A 16121-nucleotide genomic window follows, 5' to 3' on the forward strand; every position below is an offset into this window, starting at 1 on the left:
TGTACTCATAAATTATTTGTTAAAATTTCCCTCTGAAAATGTCGTTCCTTTTAAAGAGATTGTATATCACAGTTACTATTTAGACAAGATAAAAGCAAGTGGAATTTAGGGACTGATGAAATGCACATTCTCAGTTAAGATAGCTGTGTCTGTATTTGAGTTTTGGATATGCACACTTTGGTAAACAGCTTTGTAGTCACTGCCATTGGAGAAGCTAGACCTTACTTTCATCAGAGAATCAAAGCTTCATGAATTAAAATATTTTATTATTCTTGATATCAAATAACATATCTATTAACAGTTAACTTGAAAGATGAGCCACAAACGTACATGAATGGCCTCTTGTTTTTGGTGAGAATATGTTTGAATTGATCTTTCTGTTTTAAGTTTGGGTGACTGAGTACTTGTAAGCAGAACTGGATTTTTGATGCAAATGTATCTTTTCATTTTAACTGCAGGTAGAGATTTAGTGTTTGCAGAATATATATTTCCATATGTTTAATGCCGTATTCCAGATATCAGATTGTTATAAATAATGTTTTTATCATAAAAATAGCTAGGATTCCAGTGTGGCTGCAGAAAATACAATTATTCTAGTGAGGGACTTCCCCTGGAGAGCATGAATAATTCAGTTGAAGCGTCATTTCCTGCTGTTGAAGTGGAGTATGTAACTTTTTAAATTCAAAACTTTACTAATACCATCCTAATTTCAGGATGTGAAGCAAGAACTCATAAGGGTGGTCAGAGCAGCAGGGTTTACAGCACCTTCAACACAATGCGGATGGGATGGAAATGGAGCCACACAATCTCTGTCTCTCAGTGAAACAGCTCTTCTTAAAGCTGTGTTGACTGCAGGGCTGTATGACAATGTAGGAAAAATACTATATACAAAGTCTGTGGATATTACTGAGAAGCTGGCTTGCACGGTAGAAACTGCTCAGGGTAAAGCTCAAGTTCATCCCTCTTCCGTAAATCGAGACTTGCAGACATACGGATGGTTGCTTTACCAGGAGAAGGTAAGTTGAAGATAGTGAATGTAGCTAGTAGTTTGTGTAAAAGTGGAGTTCTGCCTCTAGTATACTTCAAACTAGTGTATGTTATTTAATATCTAATTGTTTTATGTTAGAAAGTCTTATTATCTAATGATCCTAAAGTCCATAGAAGTGAGCCAACTGAGTGCTGAAGAAAAAGAAGGTGAAGCTGAAAATAATGAACAAATCTGTTCATGGTGAAGCTGGTAACTATAAATGGAAGGCATTTTCTGTGTATCATTTAGCTTAATAGTATCATTGATTTTTTTTAAATTACAGTCTTGTTGATTTTGATAACACTTTACACAGTAATATGTAGTAGTAACTTCTCAAAATCTGCTTTGTTACTGTTCTGAGGTTTTGAAAGTTGGTACTGACATACACCAGTAATAAAATAAAAGAGCCAGTTCTGTAATGGACAGCTAAACTCCCTAAGTGAATTGCATTTTTTTTAACTTATTTCCCCTTCAATTGAAAATCTTGTCAGCTATCTGCTAAATTGAAGTGTTTGTATTTATTTATACTTCTGGTACAACAAAAGTTTGACAGTTGTTTAATAACCAAATTTACTGTGGAGAAGCAGGAAGTAATAGACTTGTTAACGCATATAAAGTGATAGTATTTTTTGAGAGTTGAAAATATTTCCTGATGCCCAAGAGCATCATAGTGTGATGACAAGACAGCAGCTAAGGTAGGTAAGTTATTCCATGAAAAATGGGACAAACTAAGCCTCCACTTTTGTATGAAGACTCACTATTTTGTATGAAGATGTCCATTCTTTCCACTACAACTCATTCCACCCCATTCTGTCTTTTTTTCAAGATGTTCCAAAGCCAGAAGCAGCATATGCTGAGCTCCATACTTCATGCAGTGTGTGTGTCTGTGTTCATTTATGCATGTTCATATGTGGATATATCGAAACTGATAAAACAGTTCCCAAGAAGACTGTATAATGAAAGAGCTTTGCATGCCTTTTGCTTCAGTAGTGTTACTACTTTTCGTGTTGCTTCTATGAAAACCACTAGGTTAATGTTACGTCTCTATATGAGCTTTAAGAAGACTTTAGCTAACTTCTAGCATATAAGTCTGTCACTTACTTAGAGTGAGTAATTTTATGTGGTACAAGGCAGACAAATAGCTATTGATTGTTTACAATAACTTGTTTTGGTTGCATCTTGAAAAAGGAAAAAAGTGTATTTCTTGCTTGTAGAAGTAGCAATTAGATTTAGTGTTATAGAATGTTACGTGGTTTGGGATTTTTTGTTGCTCTTTGTAATTGCTTGTGTTTTTTATATGTAGGTGAGGTATGCCAAGGTGTATTTGAGAGAAACTACTTTAATATCCCCCTTTCCCATTTTGCTTTTTGGTGGGGATATAGAAGTCCAGCATCGCGAGCGTCTCCTGACAGTTGATGGTTGGATCCATTTTCAGGTGCATTGGAGTTATAACTAAACTACCTTTTGTGATTCCATGAGCTTTCATATTGCATAGTTGGTACATTAGCTTGATTCAGACCACTGTATATGGGAGATGGAGACAAGCGGGAAGAAAGGGGGAGAGAATTTAAGATAATGATGGGAAATTTTATATACATGTAATGAAATCTTAACAAATCACACTCAGAAGAATAGACTTGTCATACATGGTGTGCAACAAATCAGTTCCCTCTCTCTTCAAGAAGAAAGTGTTCTTTCAGAAAAGGTATTGAAAATGGATGCAGACTGAACCTTTTTTTTATAGAGCTTGTACTAAAATCAGAGAAGTGTACTGTTTTTATATTACCCTTTCTTATAATTTTACAATCTTGTAACTACATGTATATCTTCAGAATACTGCTGTATAAACTGTTCTATAGTGCAGACAGAATTGTTTGGAAAAAAAAATCCAAATTGTAAAACAGCTGCTTACTTGGGTTTGGGGTGTTTGGTTTTCTTGATTAGATTTTTTCCTTTCTGCATGTGTAAGTTTTACTTGGAAATTGGAAAACTGAGAGCACTTTCCTAGCATATTTTTCCAGACAAAATAGTTGTCATGAAAAGATCCTCTGTAAATTCTGGTAAATGGCAAGCAGTAGTTTTACTATCCAGGCAGCTACATGTTACAATTTTCTGTGCTCCCTCTGTGCTCTGGACCTTGTGCCACTCTCTAAGACAACTATAAGCAACAAAACAATTTTTTGCAGTCTGTTGATACAAGTAAGCAGTCATCTAATTTAATTCACTGATAATCCTGAGCGGGGAATTTTAACAAGCAGATCCCTTGTGGATTTGTTAGAGATTTTTTTTCTGGTCCCTGGATTGCTACAGTTGTGCAGTTGCTGGGCTGATCACACCTTACAGAGTGTTTCAGAATTTCTACTTTTCTATTGAGATGCTAAGGAAAATACCTTGCATTTTGGGTTTCTGCTATAGCAGCTACTTGTTGTACCAAAGGCAACATATAAATGAAATTAAGATTGAAATAGGGAGGGAAGGATAAAATGAAATCTTTCTGAGAGAGGGGTCAGTTTTAGGTATCCAAATTCATAGTGAGATTTAGAAAAGGCTTGTCAGAAGGCCTGGCAGGCCTCCCAAGAGGCAAATGCATCGCTTGTTTTTTTTCAGGTGTAAATGTAATTTGAACTTTACCTTGGGGGGTAAAAAGGCAATTAATTGGTCAGCTTATTGGTATCTTATGCTGGTTGTGTGGGAATGCATTCTAAGTTACCCTTCTCAACTGCTGTTCTTCGGGCTGTGTGATACTGTGAACAGCTGGTGCCTAAAGCTAAGGCATAAGGTAAGCAGAGTCATTTAATGAGTATACTATCCATCATGATTATCATTACCATTAAAAATCACATATGTGCATTGTGTTTGCAGGAATCTTGTTAAAAACTCTTGTTTATATGTAGGGTAATATTGTGATCTATAGTTTGGTGTGAAATGTCTGATGATGAAGTGTTTGTCTTTTCCTTATAGGCTCCTGTTAAGATAGCGGTGATTTTCAAACAGCTGAGAGTTCTCATTGAGTCTGTTTTGAAGAAGAAGCTTGAAAATCCCAAAATGTCACTTGAAGGTAACTTATTGCTGGCATTACTCTTTGTTAAATGGACCTTGTAGCAAAACTGAGGAATCATTAGCACACTGCATCCTCACACAGTAGCATGTGTGATATGAAAGTTCCATTAAGAGGCGTCCATTACTAACCCTGCATATATATGCGTGGCTTGCTCCAGATGTACAAAGATCTGCACAACTGCCGTTTTAAAGATATCCCTGGTAACAGCATTCAAGGTAGTGGTAGTAATGGTGAGGCAAACATCTCAAAGTAGAATTGAGATTATGTGTGGAGAATTCTAGGCATGGATGATTTATAAGTGTTATGCAGGTTGTCTCAAAATCTGGGTTAACCAATAGCATGTTGGTTCACAAAAGTAAGGGATAGCAGAGCACAATTTAAAATTTGGACACTGGATGTTCAGGAGCATATTGTAGGTGTGGAAGAAAGGCAGTTCCTGTATGCCGATGTATCTGGAATTGACCCACAACCTTCCCTGTCTCTTTTGTGGAATACTGAAATGGTCATTAGCAGTTCATCAAATAATTTTATGATAATGTACTGTGTACATACTGTATGTCTTTTTGCTTGACAGGTGGTAATCACGTGTTTTGCTTTAGATTCTGGCATAGCTTAAAACATTAAAATTTTAAGTTGCTGAGAGCTAGACTTCTCTTACAATTTTTTGCATTTTGAGAATCAGTTTTTAAGCTTGCTCTTTTTCACACACTTTTTTTTTTTTTTCTTTTCTAGATGACAAGGTCTTATACATCATCAAAGAGCTGATAAAAACAGAAAGTGGTAACTGAAATCAGAAATCAGTAACAAATCAGAGCTTCAGTAATTGCAGGGGAAATACACACACCAACATTAATTGGAAGTATTTAAATTCTTAGTGTGGTTGATACCAGCCATGATGGGGATAGACTGCATGATTTTGCATAGGATCAGCCTTTCTTTTTATCAGTTTAAAGATGAGCATTGGATATGTTTAGCCTTTACCGTATATTTGGTGCCATTTGTCTTGACTGTATGAATGATAACTGCAAGCAGTTTTTTCAAAATAGGAATTGTTCACAGCTGTTTATCTTTTTAAACTTAATATGCTAATCATACTATCAGTACAGTGTGTACTGATGATTGAAGATTCAGTCCTGAATCTCAGTTGAGTGGAATTCCATGTATGCAAACAGAAGACAAATGTTTCTTATATGGGTTTCCTAAGTGATGATTTTTTTTTTTTGAACTGTTAATTTACAGTATTAAACCAAGACACCTTACAGAAGTATTAATTTTTCTGTATGATTTACATTGAGAAGATGCTCTATAAGCATCTATAAGATGATAGTATGGACTGCTGTGAATGAGTGCTCATCAAGATGTGTACTGACCAGCAGTACACATCCTCCCACAGAGGATGTGCCTCTTCTCACATTTGTTCCTCCCTGTTTACCCTGATCCTTGCAATTCCTGCAACTGTACTATATTTTGCTTTCCGTTTTTTGTATGTTAAATTTTGCATAGTTTTCCAGGCCCCCTTCAATAGATGATCATGTGTTTTTTCTCTTCTTATTGATCAGAATTCACATTGACCCTTTTCAAGGAAATACCAGAGAAGCTCCTAGTGGAAGCTTCCAGTGGCAGTTCTTTCCTACCCTACTTGCTCACAATTGACTGGATGTCTGAGATCCTTTGTTTCTTGTTTCTGTAATACTGAATAATCCTTAACTGAATAGCTTAATGAATTGGATGGTCTGACATTCTACCTGTCCACAGTATTTCTGATTATGAAGTGCAATTTTAGACTGCCAACTTAGATTTCAAGAATAAGGAATATATTGGTGGGGAGGATTTGCCATTAAACAGTTGCAGTTGAATAGGAACTGTCTTCACAGACAGAGAAGCACAGTGTAGATGACAACTTTTGTTTAATCTGAAAAATTAAGATTTTATACAGCAGAGATTAATCGCATGCAGAAAGGGCACTCAGGAAATTGAATGCATAAAAATGCAAAATATATGGAACCTATCCATTTAGATTATCACAGTGGAACTGGTATTGCTGTCCAGCTTGTGCACGTTAACTTACATCAGTTCTGGAAGAGGAAAGCTGTTTGCTAACAGCTCTGAAGGAACAGGGATCATATCTGTTATTCTTTATATGCATTATGATAATGTAGTGGTAGTCCTGATTTCATAGGAGACAGGAAGTGACTTTTGGAGGTTTTTTACAACACATTTATGCAAGGAAGCATTTGAACAGGAAGTTTTGATCTTAAACCTTAAGATCTCAACTTTTCCTTCACTGAAATCAAAACCTGCAAATTATATTCATTGAAGATATAAACTAAATCTGTACCCTAAACAAATTTCCTAGGTTTTGTTTTCGTTGAGATGTTTTATTTGTTTTGGTTGAGAAGTTTTATTTGTATCCTTTGGAAACAAAATGTAGAAAAACATCTCAGTAATTTAGTAATTAGCAAGCTGCTCTTTCTTTTGGATTTGAATTTTGCAAATGAATTGTTGGTCTTAAATGGTTAAATCCTAGGGAAAGTGTGAATTGTGTTTGAGTTCTTCTCCCTTATTCAGCTGTGATGAATAAGAGGTTTTTTCCATTTATAAGTGGTAATGTTGAAATTCAGAGTTATTCTTTGTGTTTCTTAGCATGCTGTGCTTTGTAGTCTTCTAAATAAATAACTGAAATAAAGTGAGGGGATATATTGTAATAACTGGGAAATTGCACGATCTTCTGTGTGAGCAACAGTTTTCTGTAAAACAAATTAAGGAGTTCACACTGTGGTGTACAGATAAGCACTGTTATCTTAAGAAAAAAAAAAAAAAAAAACAAAAACCCCAGATGCTACACTGGCTTTCTGCTTTTGCAGTATACATGAGCAACTTTTGTGCCTGTACTCTTTTGGGTGGATGAACTTTCTCTTTTGCTCTATTTATTTATTAAAGGCTTCTGATAACAACTCTGTGTTATTTTTCTCAAAGCTTTTGTCAGACACAAGACCATTCAGTATCTCTGGATCTTAATCTCAACTGTGGTCTGCAATGTGTTATTTCTTTTTATTAAAGGTAGCATGTTCTCCTGGTCTCTGATCTCACCTTGGAAAGGAGTTCCTGCTCCTGCCATTAATCCTGTAGAATTCTCATCTCCTCCCCTCTTTTGCTTCTGTATCCCCCCCTTGGCTTCTTGAAGCTCTTGTTTCCCACTGCCATCTTTCCCAGTGCTTAACCCAGAAGAGGTTTTCTTTCTGTAGGTCTTTCCACAGCTACAGCACACTATAAATGAGTGGTTGGAGTGCAGGACTGTTTTAATTTCCCTGCATTCAGCTGTTTAAAATAGTGTCCTATCACATAAATAATCCGTGGATGAAAGTGTAACTGAGACCCAGATTGCATCGTGAGCTCCAGCATTCCTGGCTCTCTCTCCTGCTGTCCTGTGCTGTTTCTGGTGACCTGTCCTGGAAGTGTTACTTACGGGCAGTGATAGGTAGCTGTTAAAGCTTATGAGGTTCTGAGTTGAACTGCTAGGAGCTGGAGAGATGCCTGCGTTAGTAATGGCAAAATCGATGCAGCAGCTTCAGCTGGCCTCGTGGGTTTACGGCGCTGCTGTCTGGTTTGCTCTCTGTGCCGCGCCAGAGCGAGGAAGCCGTGGTCGGCCTCTGGCCCGAAGGCAAGCGGCAGAGAAGAGACAGACGTTTCGGTGGCTCGGATTTTGTTTTGGAGACGGTGGTCCCCTAAGTGCCCAGACGACGGGACGGGCGGGGCGGGGTGCCCGGGAGGCGGGCGGTGACATCTTTGGCGGCCACCACTCCGCTCAAATAGCCAGCGCCGCGACCAGAGCGGAGCTGGCACGGCCGCCCACCCCATGGTGACGGCGGCGAGCGGGCGATGCGGCGGCACTCCGGAGCGTCGGGGGCCCGTGGGCTGCCCGCAGCGCCCGGCACGGCGGCGGTGCCTGGGGACGGGGACGACGGCGGCGGCAGGAGAGAACGCGCAGGAGCTGCAGGCTTTCCGCGACTACGGAGAGAGCTGGTACCGCTCCCGCAAGGGGCTGGAGAGCCGCTTCCAGCCGCGGGAGCCACTCGCCCGGCAGCCGCAGGTGGGGGCGGCGGGGCCGGCGGCGGGGAGTGGGCGGGGGAGCCCGGGGTTCCCTGATCCCCACTGCCGGTGCCGTAGGTGACGGCGGAGGCGCGCTGCAAGCTGGTTAGCTGGCTCATACCCGTGCACCGGCATTTCGGGCTCTCCTTGGAGGCACTCTGCCTGGCCGTCAACATCCTCGACCGCTTTCTCGCCACTACCCCAGTGGCCGCTGACTGCTTCCAGCTCCTGGGAGTAACAGCACTGCTCATCGCCTGCAAACAGGTAGGGGCGGTCCCGGCTGCCCCGCCGTCGGGGGTGGCGGCCCGCTGAGGCCAGCCTGAGGGGGCCACGCACAGGCTGGGCTCCGCGCCAGCTCCCTCGCACTGCTTCCCGGCGGAAACGTCCTCACTCCTGTCCCCACCCGCAGGTAGAGGTGCACCTTCCTAGCGTGAAAGAGCTTCTCGCCCTCTGCTGCGATGCCTTCACTCGCCAGCAGCTCCGCAATCTGGAGTGCATCGTCCTGCATCGCCTGGACTTCGACCTGGCAGCGCCCACCGTTAGCTTCTTCCTGGAGCACTTCAGCCAGGTGCGGCTGGAGGCTCGGGAGGCCGACGCGGGGGAGGCGGCAGACGCCCGGAGCCTGGCGGCGGGCGTCGCGGAGCTCAGCCTGGCTGACTATGCTTTCACCAAATACGTGCCCTCTCTGCTGGCCGCCAGCAGCCTGGGGCTTGCGGACCGGCTCCTGCACCACCGCAGCCCACTGGACCTGCGAATCAGCGGCTACCCGGAAGAGCTCCTGCGGGACTGCATGGACCAGCTTCAGCTCCTGGTGTCTCTGAACGGGCGGTCCCTATCTCTCCTCCTTCCATCGGAGGTGGCCCAGAAGTGCCCCTGGCTTGGGGATGACCGCTGACAGCGGGTGGTGGTGGAGACGGCTCTGGCTCGGCGTTTGTGCTCCACAGAGTCGGTGCAGTCTGATCCACTAAGCCTTAGTGTCATTGGAGCTTAAAAGTTAGATGACGTTTTGCAAATTATTTTATGTGTCATATCATCTGCACTGTCCCTTTGCTGTATTTTTTTAAGTCCAGCATGTAAATAATTTACTGAATCTCACATACTGTGTTATTTAATTGGAGGGTGGTCCATAAAGAAAACCTTGTAAGGACCAACTAAATGTTGAGTAAACTCTTTTCTGCTTGTTACCTCTATACGTTTATTTGCTGGCAGTGTGCCAACACAGCTGGGAGAGAAAACACATTGGCACATAACGAATTCACCCTGTCAGTTCACTCAATCCCCCACAAAATAAGAATGCCCAACAATGTCATTCCCTGTGATGCCTATATAACTTGAGTCAAAGTTACAAGATGCTTCTCTATCTTGCATTATAAGATACCAATATAACCCGAATCATAACTTTCTATACACTGTAATAACCACTATATGGTTAACTAGTTGCTTAATGCTTAAATAAACAGAAACTCACCAGGTGAATAGTTTCAAAAACAGACAAGTAGTTTCAAAAATAGACAGGTATAGCTATACTGGGAAGCAGCAGGATGTACTAATTAGTAATTAGAAAATGTAAAGCAAATTAGCCACAAAATGAATAATTTAGACCAGTTAGATCCAGAAAGACCAAGGAACACCATAACTGTGCATGCTCAAATGACGAAGCTGAAAAGTTCTGATGTGAGGAACACCTTAGGCCTTCATTAAAGAAGACCTCCAAGACCATCTAAATTGGGGAAGCACAACCACAGTACAGAAGAACAATTTATAACCATGAGATAACATTATGTAAATCAGTTCCTGTGCATATATGATGATGTTATAATGATGTCTAATATTAAGCAATACTTACTGTATAAATTAACCACAACACTTGACAAGGGTGGGTGAGTTAGGTGAAGAAACCCCCCTCACCTCCAGCGCTGCAATTAAAAAGTACCTTGCTCTATAGTCAGTCTGTGGGGTTTTATTTCACCCATTTCAAACTGGCACCCGCTGGCTTGGTCATGGCTCGGGGAGGAAACAAAAATAGATACACTGACATGAGTGTAGGAAAACAGAGTGTGGAATTATAACAACAGCTGGGTTTGTTTGTTTGTTTGTTTGTTTGTTTAGTTTTCTAGCATGTCTGTAATACAGATGCACAGTCCTGAGCAGGTTGGCACATTCAGAGGCAGAAAACAGTCATAATGTTGTAAAATATTTCATTTTCTTCATTTGTATCTGTGCACAAAAGTAGTGTTAAAAGACCTCATAGACACCTAGAGCTGCCCTAGGAGTGCTCACCTTTCAGCGCAGGGGGGACCCGGGCGGCTCTCCAAGTTCTGCCTGCCGTCAGGTGTTGAGGCAGAACGAGCAAACCTTGTCCATGCTGCTGTTATAAAAAATACCTACAAGACCACCATGGGAGAATAAAGGGCAGCTCAACCTCTGCCAACCCCGTCGGTGTTTTCAGCTGGACATGCCGTAGCAGCGGGTGAGACCCTCTGCCGATGCGAGGATACCCTCTCCGGTGAGCGGATTGGTACATTCAAGATGCCATGGACAGGTTTTTTTCTCCTACATAGCACACCCCCCACCCGCCCCCCCCCGTTCCCCGTCCCCCGTGGCTTTCAACGCAGACGGACCCTACCGCTTAGAGAGATTTAACAAATACCAATATAAAAACCAGCCCAGCCCCCAAGCTGACGCCCGCTCTGCCCGGCAGAATCCCGCGGGGGTGAGCGCGGCACCGAGTTACTGGGCGGACGGGCGGCCGTGGTGGCGGGGCCGGCAGCGCCTATCCTCCAGTTTCCCTCCGGGGCAGCCCCCTCGGCCCGCCCAGGCTCCACAGGCGCGGGGCAGGGTTCCGCGGGCGCGGGAGCTGGCGGCGCGGCTCGGGGAGGTGGCGGGAGGTTTCGGCGCCTCGGAGAAGTGAAGGCGGGCGGGCAGCCCCGCCATGGCCGTGGCCCCCCGCGCCCCTGCACGCGGGGCGGCGCCGAGAGGGACGCGGGGCGGAGGGCGCCCGCCGGCACCGGAGCTGGAGCCGAGGCCGAGGCCGGGGCCGCGGCGCCAGCATGGAGAAGGGTGGCCGCCGCCGAGCCTTCGGCAGCATCTGCCCCAACACAGTCCAGGGCCCGCCCGCCCGCCTAGCCAAGAAGCCGGCACGGCCCGGCGCGGGTACGGCGTGGACGGCCCCGGCCGCCCTGAGCCCCCGAGATCCCCCGCCCCGTCCGCGCCGCAGCGGCGTCTCGCCGGCCGCCGCCGCGCCCGCCCTGGGTGAGTCAGCCTGCGGCGGACAGCCTTAACCCCCAGGCGTGTACCCTTCCCCGTTCCTCCTTCTGCGCCCCTCTGGTGTCCCCCCCGTGCTCCCCAGTCTTGACACCCCCACCTTACCCTCCACCGTGTTCCCCCGGCCATCACCCCTCTCCATGAACCCCACTGTATCCTCCCTGGTGCCTTTGCACACTGTTTCCCAGCCTTGCATTCCCTGGCCATGCACATCGAAGATACTTCCCAGCCGTGCTTCTCATTTTGCCATGCTCCATTCGCTATGTCCACCCCTGCCTGTGCTACTCACCTTTGTCTCTGACTGTCCCCAGTGCTCAGCACCATCAACTGGCAGGATTTGGCAGCCACTCCCCCCATCCTTCCCACCACCCCAGCTGGCCCTGTGACCCTGCAGCAGGTAAACTTACTGTTCAGAGCAGCCTAGGCTGCACTTGGCCCCTGAAAGGGTAGCTCTCTCAAGCAGATGGATGCTGGCAACTTCCCTAGCCTCAGGTTTCCCACCTGTGAAATGGGCACAGCAGAGAACAGCATCTTGTCCCATGTGTCAGATGGGTTGCAAGTGGCAAAGGGATGGTGCCTGGGGGTGCTGGAACGGTGATAAGGTGCCGAGCACAGGTGGCAGACACTGTTGGAACAGTGTGGGCAGTGGCGTGGGCAGGTCTGAGCCCTGGCCCCTGCTCACTGGATCATTCCTTCACCCCTGCCAGGGTCCCTGCTTCCAGGATGGGCCGGAGTTTGATTTCCAGGAATTCAGGGATACTGTTGGTGATTTTATACCTGGCAAGTAGATATTTTTCCTTACCTGAGCCAAATGCACCTGTGTGTGCACATCTGCAGTCATGCTGCATTTGGTCTCTTTTTTTTTGCTTTGCTTTTGGAATTTTGGATGCCCACTCACTGCATGTTTGTCCCACCATGGGACAGTCTGTGAGGTAGTGTGTTCCTGCTTACTTCCTTAGAGACCTAAGCTGTCACTGAGCTTTCTCCCACAGGAGACAAATTAAATCCAAACACATTCAGGGTGCACAGCTCTCACAGTAGAGTAAAAGCATTTCAGAGGGACATGTCCAGAGGGATGTTTAGAACCAGAATGGTATGCTGGGGTTGGGGGGAACAGACATTAATACCTCCACTTAACACTTGTGGCTATTTCTTCCAGATGTATCCGCCTTAATGCCACCAACACTGGACAGTACTGACTGTGATTTCTCACTTGGTGAGGAGGTGGCTTTTGGCCCCTGCACTCCGCAGCTGCAGAGCAGTATGCTGGTGCAGGTTCCCCCACAGAACCTGTCTTCCCCTGAGCCATGCTGGAGGGACCTGGCAGACCAGCACCAGAAAGCATTGGGAGATGCCGTGGAAGCAAATAGCCAGGTAGGGACCCCGAAGCCCTCCCCAGCCTGTGCTGTGTTCTGTCGCATCCTGTTGAGGCAACTGCAGGGCAGGCTCCTGGACGATGTGGCTGTCTCAACCACCCCTTTCCCCATTTGTCCTTTGCAGCTGCAGGAGACCCTCACACAGAGGCAGGAAGAGCTGGGGACACTGCGGGAGAGCAACGTGCAGCTGAAGGAGCTGGCAAGTCAGGCCAGGCAGCTGGCCGCTGTCCTTGATGTGAGTGCTGCTCACCATCTGGCCTGGCTGCCCCACGGCCCAGCTTATCCCTGGAGGACAGTGTGACGTCAGGAGCAGGGGGGAATAGGGTGCAGGGTGAGGCAGCACGGGGTGGGACAGGGCCTGGGTGGGGGGGAGATGTGGAATGGGATTGTGCAGCGTGGGGTTGTGGGAGTCGTGTGGTGCAGGACAGGGTGGTGTGGGGCGGACGGTGCGGGCAGGGCAACGTGGATTGGTACGTGGTGTGGGGTAAAGCAGTGTGGGGTGGAGCAGGGCAGTGGGGGGATGGGTGGTCAGCGTGGTACGGTTCGGGGCAGGGCAGTGAGGTGTGGGAGGGGGCCATGCGGTGTGGGATGGAGCAGTGGAGCACATTGTGGTGCGGAACAGGACGGGGCTGTGCCGTGCAGATCTCGGAACTCGCGCTCCTTCTCGCCGGCAGACGCTGATGCTCCCGCAAAGCGCCGAAGGGACAGTCCCTCCTCCTCTTCCTCCTCTTCCTCCTCTTCCTCCTCTTCATCCTTTACCTCCTCCTCCCGCCGCTGCTGCCGCCGCCGCAGCCCCGGCCGGGACCGGCCTGGAGGATGCGGAGGGCGTGGACGCCATACTGCGGGCCGTGTCGGAGAAGTGTCGCGCCGCCTTGCGAAGCCTGGGGGACAGGTCGGGGGGCAGCCCCGGGGGCAGCCCAGGAGGCAGCCCCACAGCCAAGCGCCCGCGGCCGGGCCCGCGCCTGCACGGCACCTTCCGCGGGCTGCGCACCGGCTGCGCCGCCCCGTGCCCGGTCGGCAGGGAGCTGGAGGGGGGCGGCAGCCTGCGGGCGGCGCTGGGGGAGGCGGGCGCCATCCGCACCCTGGCCTTCCCGCAGGGAAACGCCTTCACTCTCCGCACCGCTGCCGGCGGGCACCGCTTCCGATGGGTGCCGCGCTGAGACCCCCGCGGCTCCGGGCACCTGTGTCCTGGCACCTGTCCCGCACCTGGACGGAGCGGGGCCTCTGCAGCGTGAGCCTGGAAGCGCACCCTACCCGTCGGCACGCTCCCCGTTTTCTCTTGGAGGAGGGGTATTCTCGCTTTCCCCCACCGCTGCCGGAGAAGCGACGTGACTGAGCGCTGCAAGAGGCCACCGTGCCTCAGCGAGGGTCCTGCGCCTCAGGCTTCGTACGCCGTGCCGCCGTGGCTCCTGGCCCGGCAGCTTGCTATCAGTAGCTTGCTAATGAAAGTAGAAATTAAACGATGATCTGCCCTGTTTTATCAAGAGGTTTCTAGTCAGCTGAGAAGACAAGTGTAGCTGACAGGACAATGGATGGAACTGGCAAGTGTGAAAGCAGAGTGATCATCCCAGGTGGTTAAACACTATGCAGCTGCTCCATCGTGGAATTTTACACACACAATGTTTACAAAGTGCACTTGTGTCGTTCATGTGTGCAACTGTATGTGTATATTTGTTCTCATTATGATCATTAAATGGTGCTTAAAATTGCCATTTTATTTGTACAGATTTATGGTAAACTTGATTTTGCATCAGGTATGCATATTTACTTTAATTGTAGCAGAGATAGCAGAAAGCATCTCTGACAGAATAGGGATAGAAAGTTTTAAAATAAAACATGCTACTTTTAACATTTGTTAGCGGTACTAACTTCTGTAAAGAGAAATGTAAAGAATAACAAATTAAAGGAGATGTATACAGCGTGCTGCTAGAAATATGTTTATAGCCTAACACCATAACCATGTTGCATACCAAACACTTTTTATCAGTGTGTATCTCTGTGTCTGATGATGCTTCTGTGAGTGTCACTGAGAAACATTTCATTTCACCCACTAGTTTGAAAACTGAGCCACTAATAATATTCATTAAACAGTACCTGGTATTTTTTTATATTTCTGTGGCACACAAGTGACACACTGCTCCACCCAGGGTAGGGATTTTCTCCCTGTGAAGTTATTGCTTTTTCAGCATTCAGCTTTTCCAGTATCCTTGCATGGGTCCATGCACATTAACAGCAGTCCAAGTGTGACAGGCCTGTGTGATGGTTAATGATGACAGCACATCATCACTTCAGTGGATTTCCTAGAGTTGAAACCCTGCACATACTGTTGTGCTTTCGGCAAGCAGAGATGTATTTGGAAGGAGAGTGGTTGCTGTTGCCAGCACAACATGTAGTTGTATGGCTGCTAGGAGACTGTAAAAGTGGTCATTGAGTATCTGAGGTCCTTCATGTCTGCAGCACTGACATTTTTCTAGCAGGAATGGTGCTGAAGCCCTTTCTGGGATGCTATGGGCTCAACCCTGAGATGACTTCAGAGACATTTTCATTTTTTGCACAAGACCTTTGCCACTTCAGCCAAAATCCTGCATGAAAGCTCTGATTTGACAGCAGACAGAAGAGACAAAGCCTTCCTGTCTGCACTGAATTCAGCAGGGAATAAATTAATAACAAAAGATAGCATATATATACAATTATGTAATGCTCATAAGAATATTATGAAGAAATTTCTGTGTCACTTCATTTCTGAAGTGACACACTAAAAGTGTATGCTTCTTGTAGGATGCAACAATGAAATTACCACCCTGTTGGATTGTGAGTACTGTTCATCTTGCTGCTACTTCAAGTTTTTTCAGAATTACAAATATGTTTTTACCCACTTTTTTCAGTGAACCTGCTATGGCATTTCCACTGATTACTTTTACTCATAGTTTTCTAGGGTAAGAGAATCCTTGATTAATTTTGAGAAGTAATCTAAAAGTAGTAGAAAATTATCATAAAAGGACTTTTAAATCTATTTAATTTGAAGACCTATTAATCAGAAAGGCTGAAAATTGGTTAATGAGAACAAGATGTTTCTGAGCAAGACTCACAGGAGCATCCTCAGACACAGAGATACACACTGATAAAAAGTGTTTGGTATGCAACATGGTCATGGTGTTAGGTTATAAACATATTGCTAGCAGTACACTATATACATCTCCTTTAATCTGTAAAAGTGTATTTTGAATTGATACTTATCCATCCACTTCCATACAGGAGCTGCATAAAAAATGGACAAAGTTCTTGTACAGATTAAAACAGCCAA

General features: G+C 46.1%; 3 protein-coding genes across 5 annotated transcripts in view; all 3 read left to right on the top strand.

Moving 5' to 3' along the window:
* Nucleotides 1-7042, top strand: part of DHX29 (DExH-box helicase 29) — a 29046-nt gene extending 22004 nt beyond the window's left edge. For 2 of the 3 annotated variants that reach the window (XM_054003104.1, XM_054003106.1), the window contains 4 exons: nt 714-1016; nt 2331-2462; nt 3989-4085; nt 4821-7042. In XM_054003104.1, the coding sequence (XP_053859079.1) occupies nt 714-1016; nt 2331-2462; nt 3989-4085; nt 4821-4876 (588 nt within the window). In that variant the 3' untranslated portion in view covers nt 4877-7042. Of the gene's footprint in view, nt 1-713; nt 1017-2330; nt 2463-3988; nt 4086-4820 lie in introns of those variants that run through there. The other variant, XM_054003105.1, reaches the window with a different exon arrangement.
* Nucleotides 7043-7633: 591 nt separating this feature from the next.
* CCNO (cyclin O) lies at nt 7634-9361 on the top strand. The gene is given in 5 exon segments (XM_054003986.1): nt 7634-7730; nt 7819-7877; nt 7879-8178; nt 8256-8441; nt 8587-9361. Coding segments are annotated over 5 exon segments (1128 nt in total). The 3' UTR covers nt 9073-9361.
* Nucleotides 9362-12614: 3253 nt separating this feature from the next.
* On the top strand, nt 12615-13977 carry MCIDAS (multiciliate differentiation and DNA synthesis associated cell cycle protein). The gene is made up of 3 exons (XM_054004394.1): nt 12615-12815; nt 12942-13052; nt 13492-13977. Exons 1-3 carry the CDS (start codon nt 12615-12617, stop codon nt 13975-13977), a joined length of 798 nt encoding a protein of 265 aa, XP_053860369.1.
* The last annotated feature ends 2144 nt before the right edge of the window (nt 13978-16121 follow it).

This window comes from Vidua macroura, chromosome Z (assembly GCF_024509145.1).
Source record: "Vidua macroura isolate BioBank_ID:100142 chromosome Z, ASM2450914v1, whole genome shotgun sequence".
Taxonomy (NCBI): Eukaryota; Metazoa; Chordata; class Aves; order Passeriformes; family Viduidae; genus Vidua; species Vidua macroura.

Excerpts from the sequence above, each read along its gene's own strand:
- MCIDAS (XM_054004394.1), top strand. The coding sequence starts at position 12,615 with ATGCCACCAACACTGGACAGTACTGACTGTGATTTCTCACTTGGTGAG. Across the intron at positions 12,816-12,941 it reads CCGTGGAAGCAAATAGCCAG|CTGCAGGAGACCCTCACACA; the intron begins GTAGGGACCCCG and ends TGTCCTTTGCAG. Across the intron at positions 13,053-13,491 it reads AGCTGGCCGCTGTCCTTGAT|ACGCTGATGCTCCCGCAAAG; the intron begins GTGAGTGCTGCT and ends TCTCGCCGGCAG.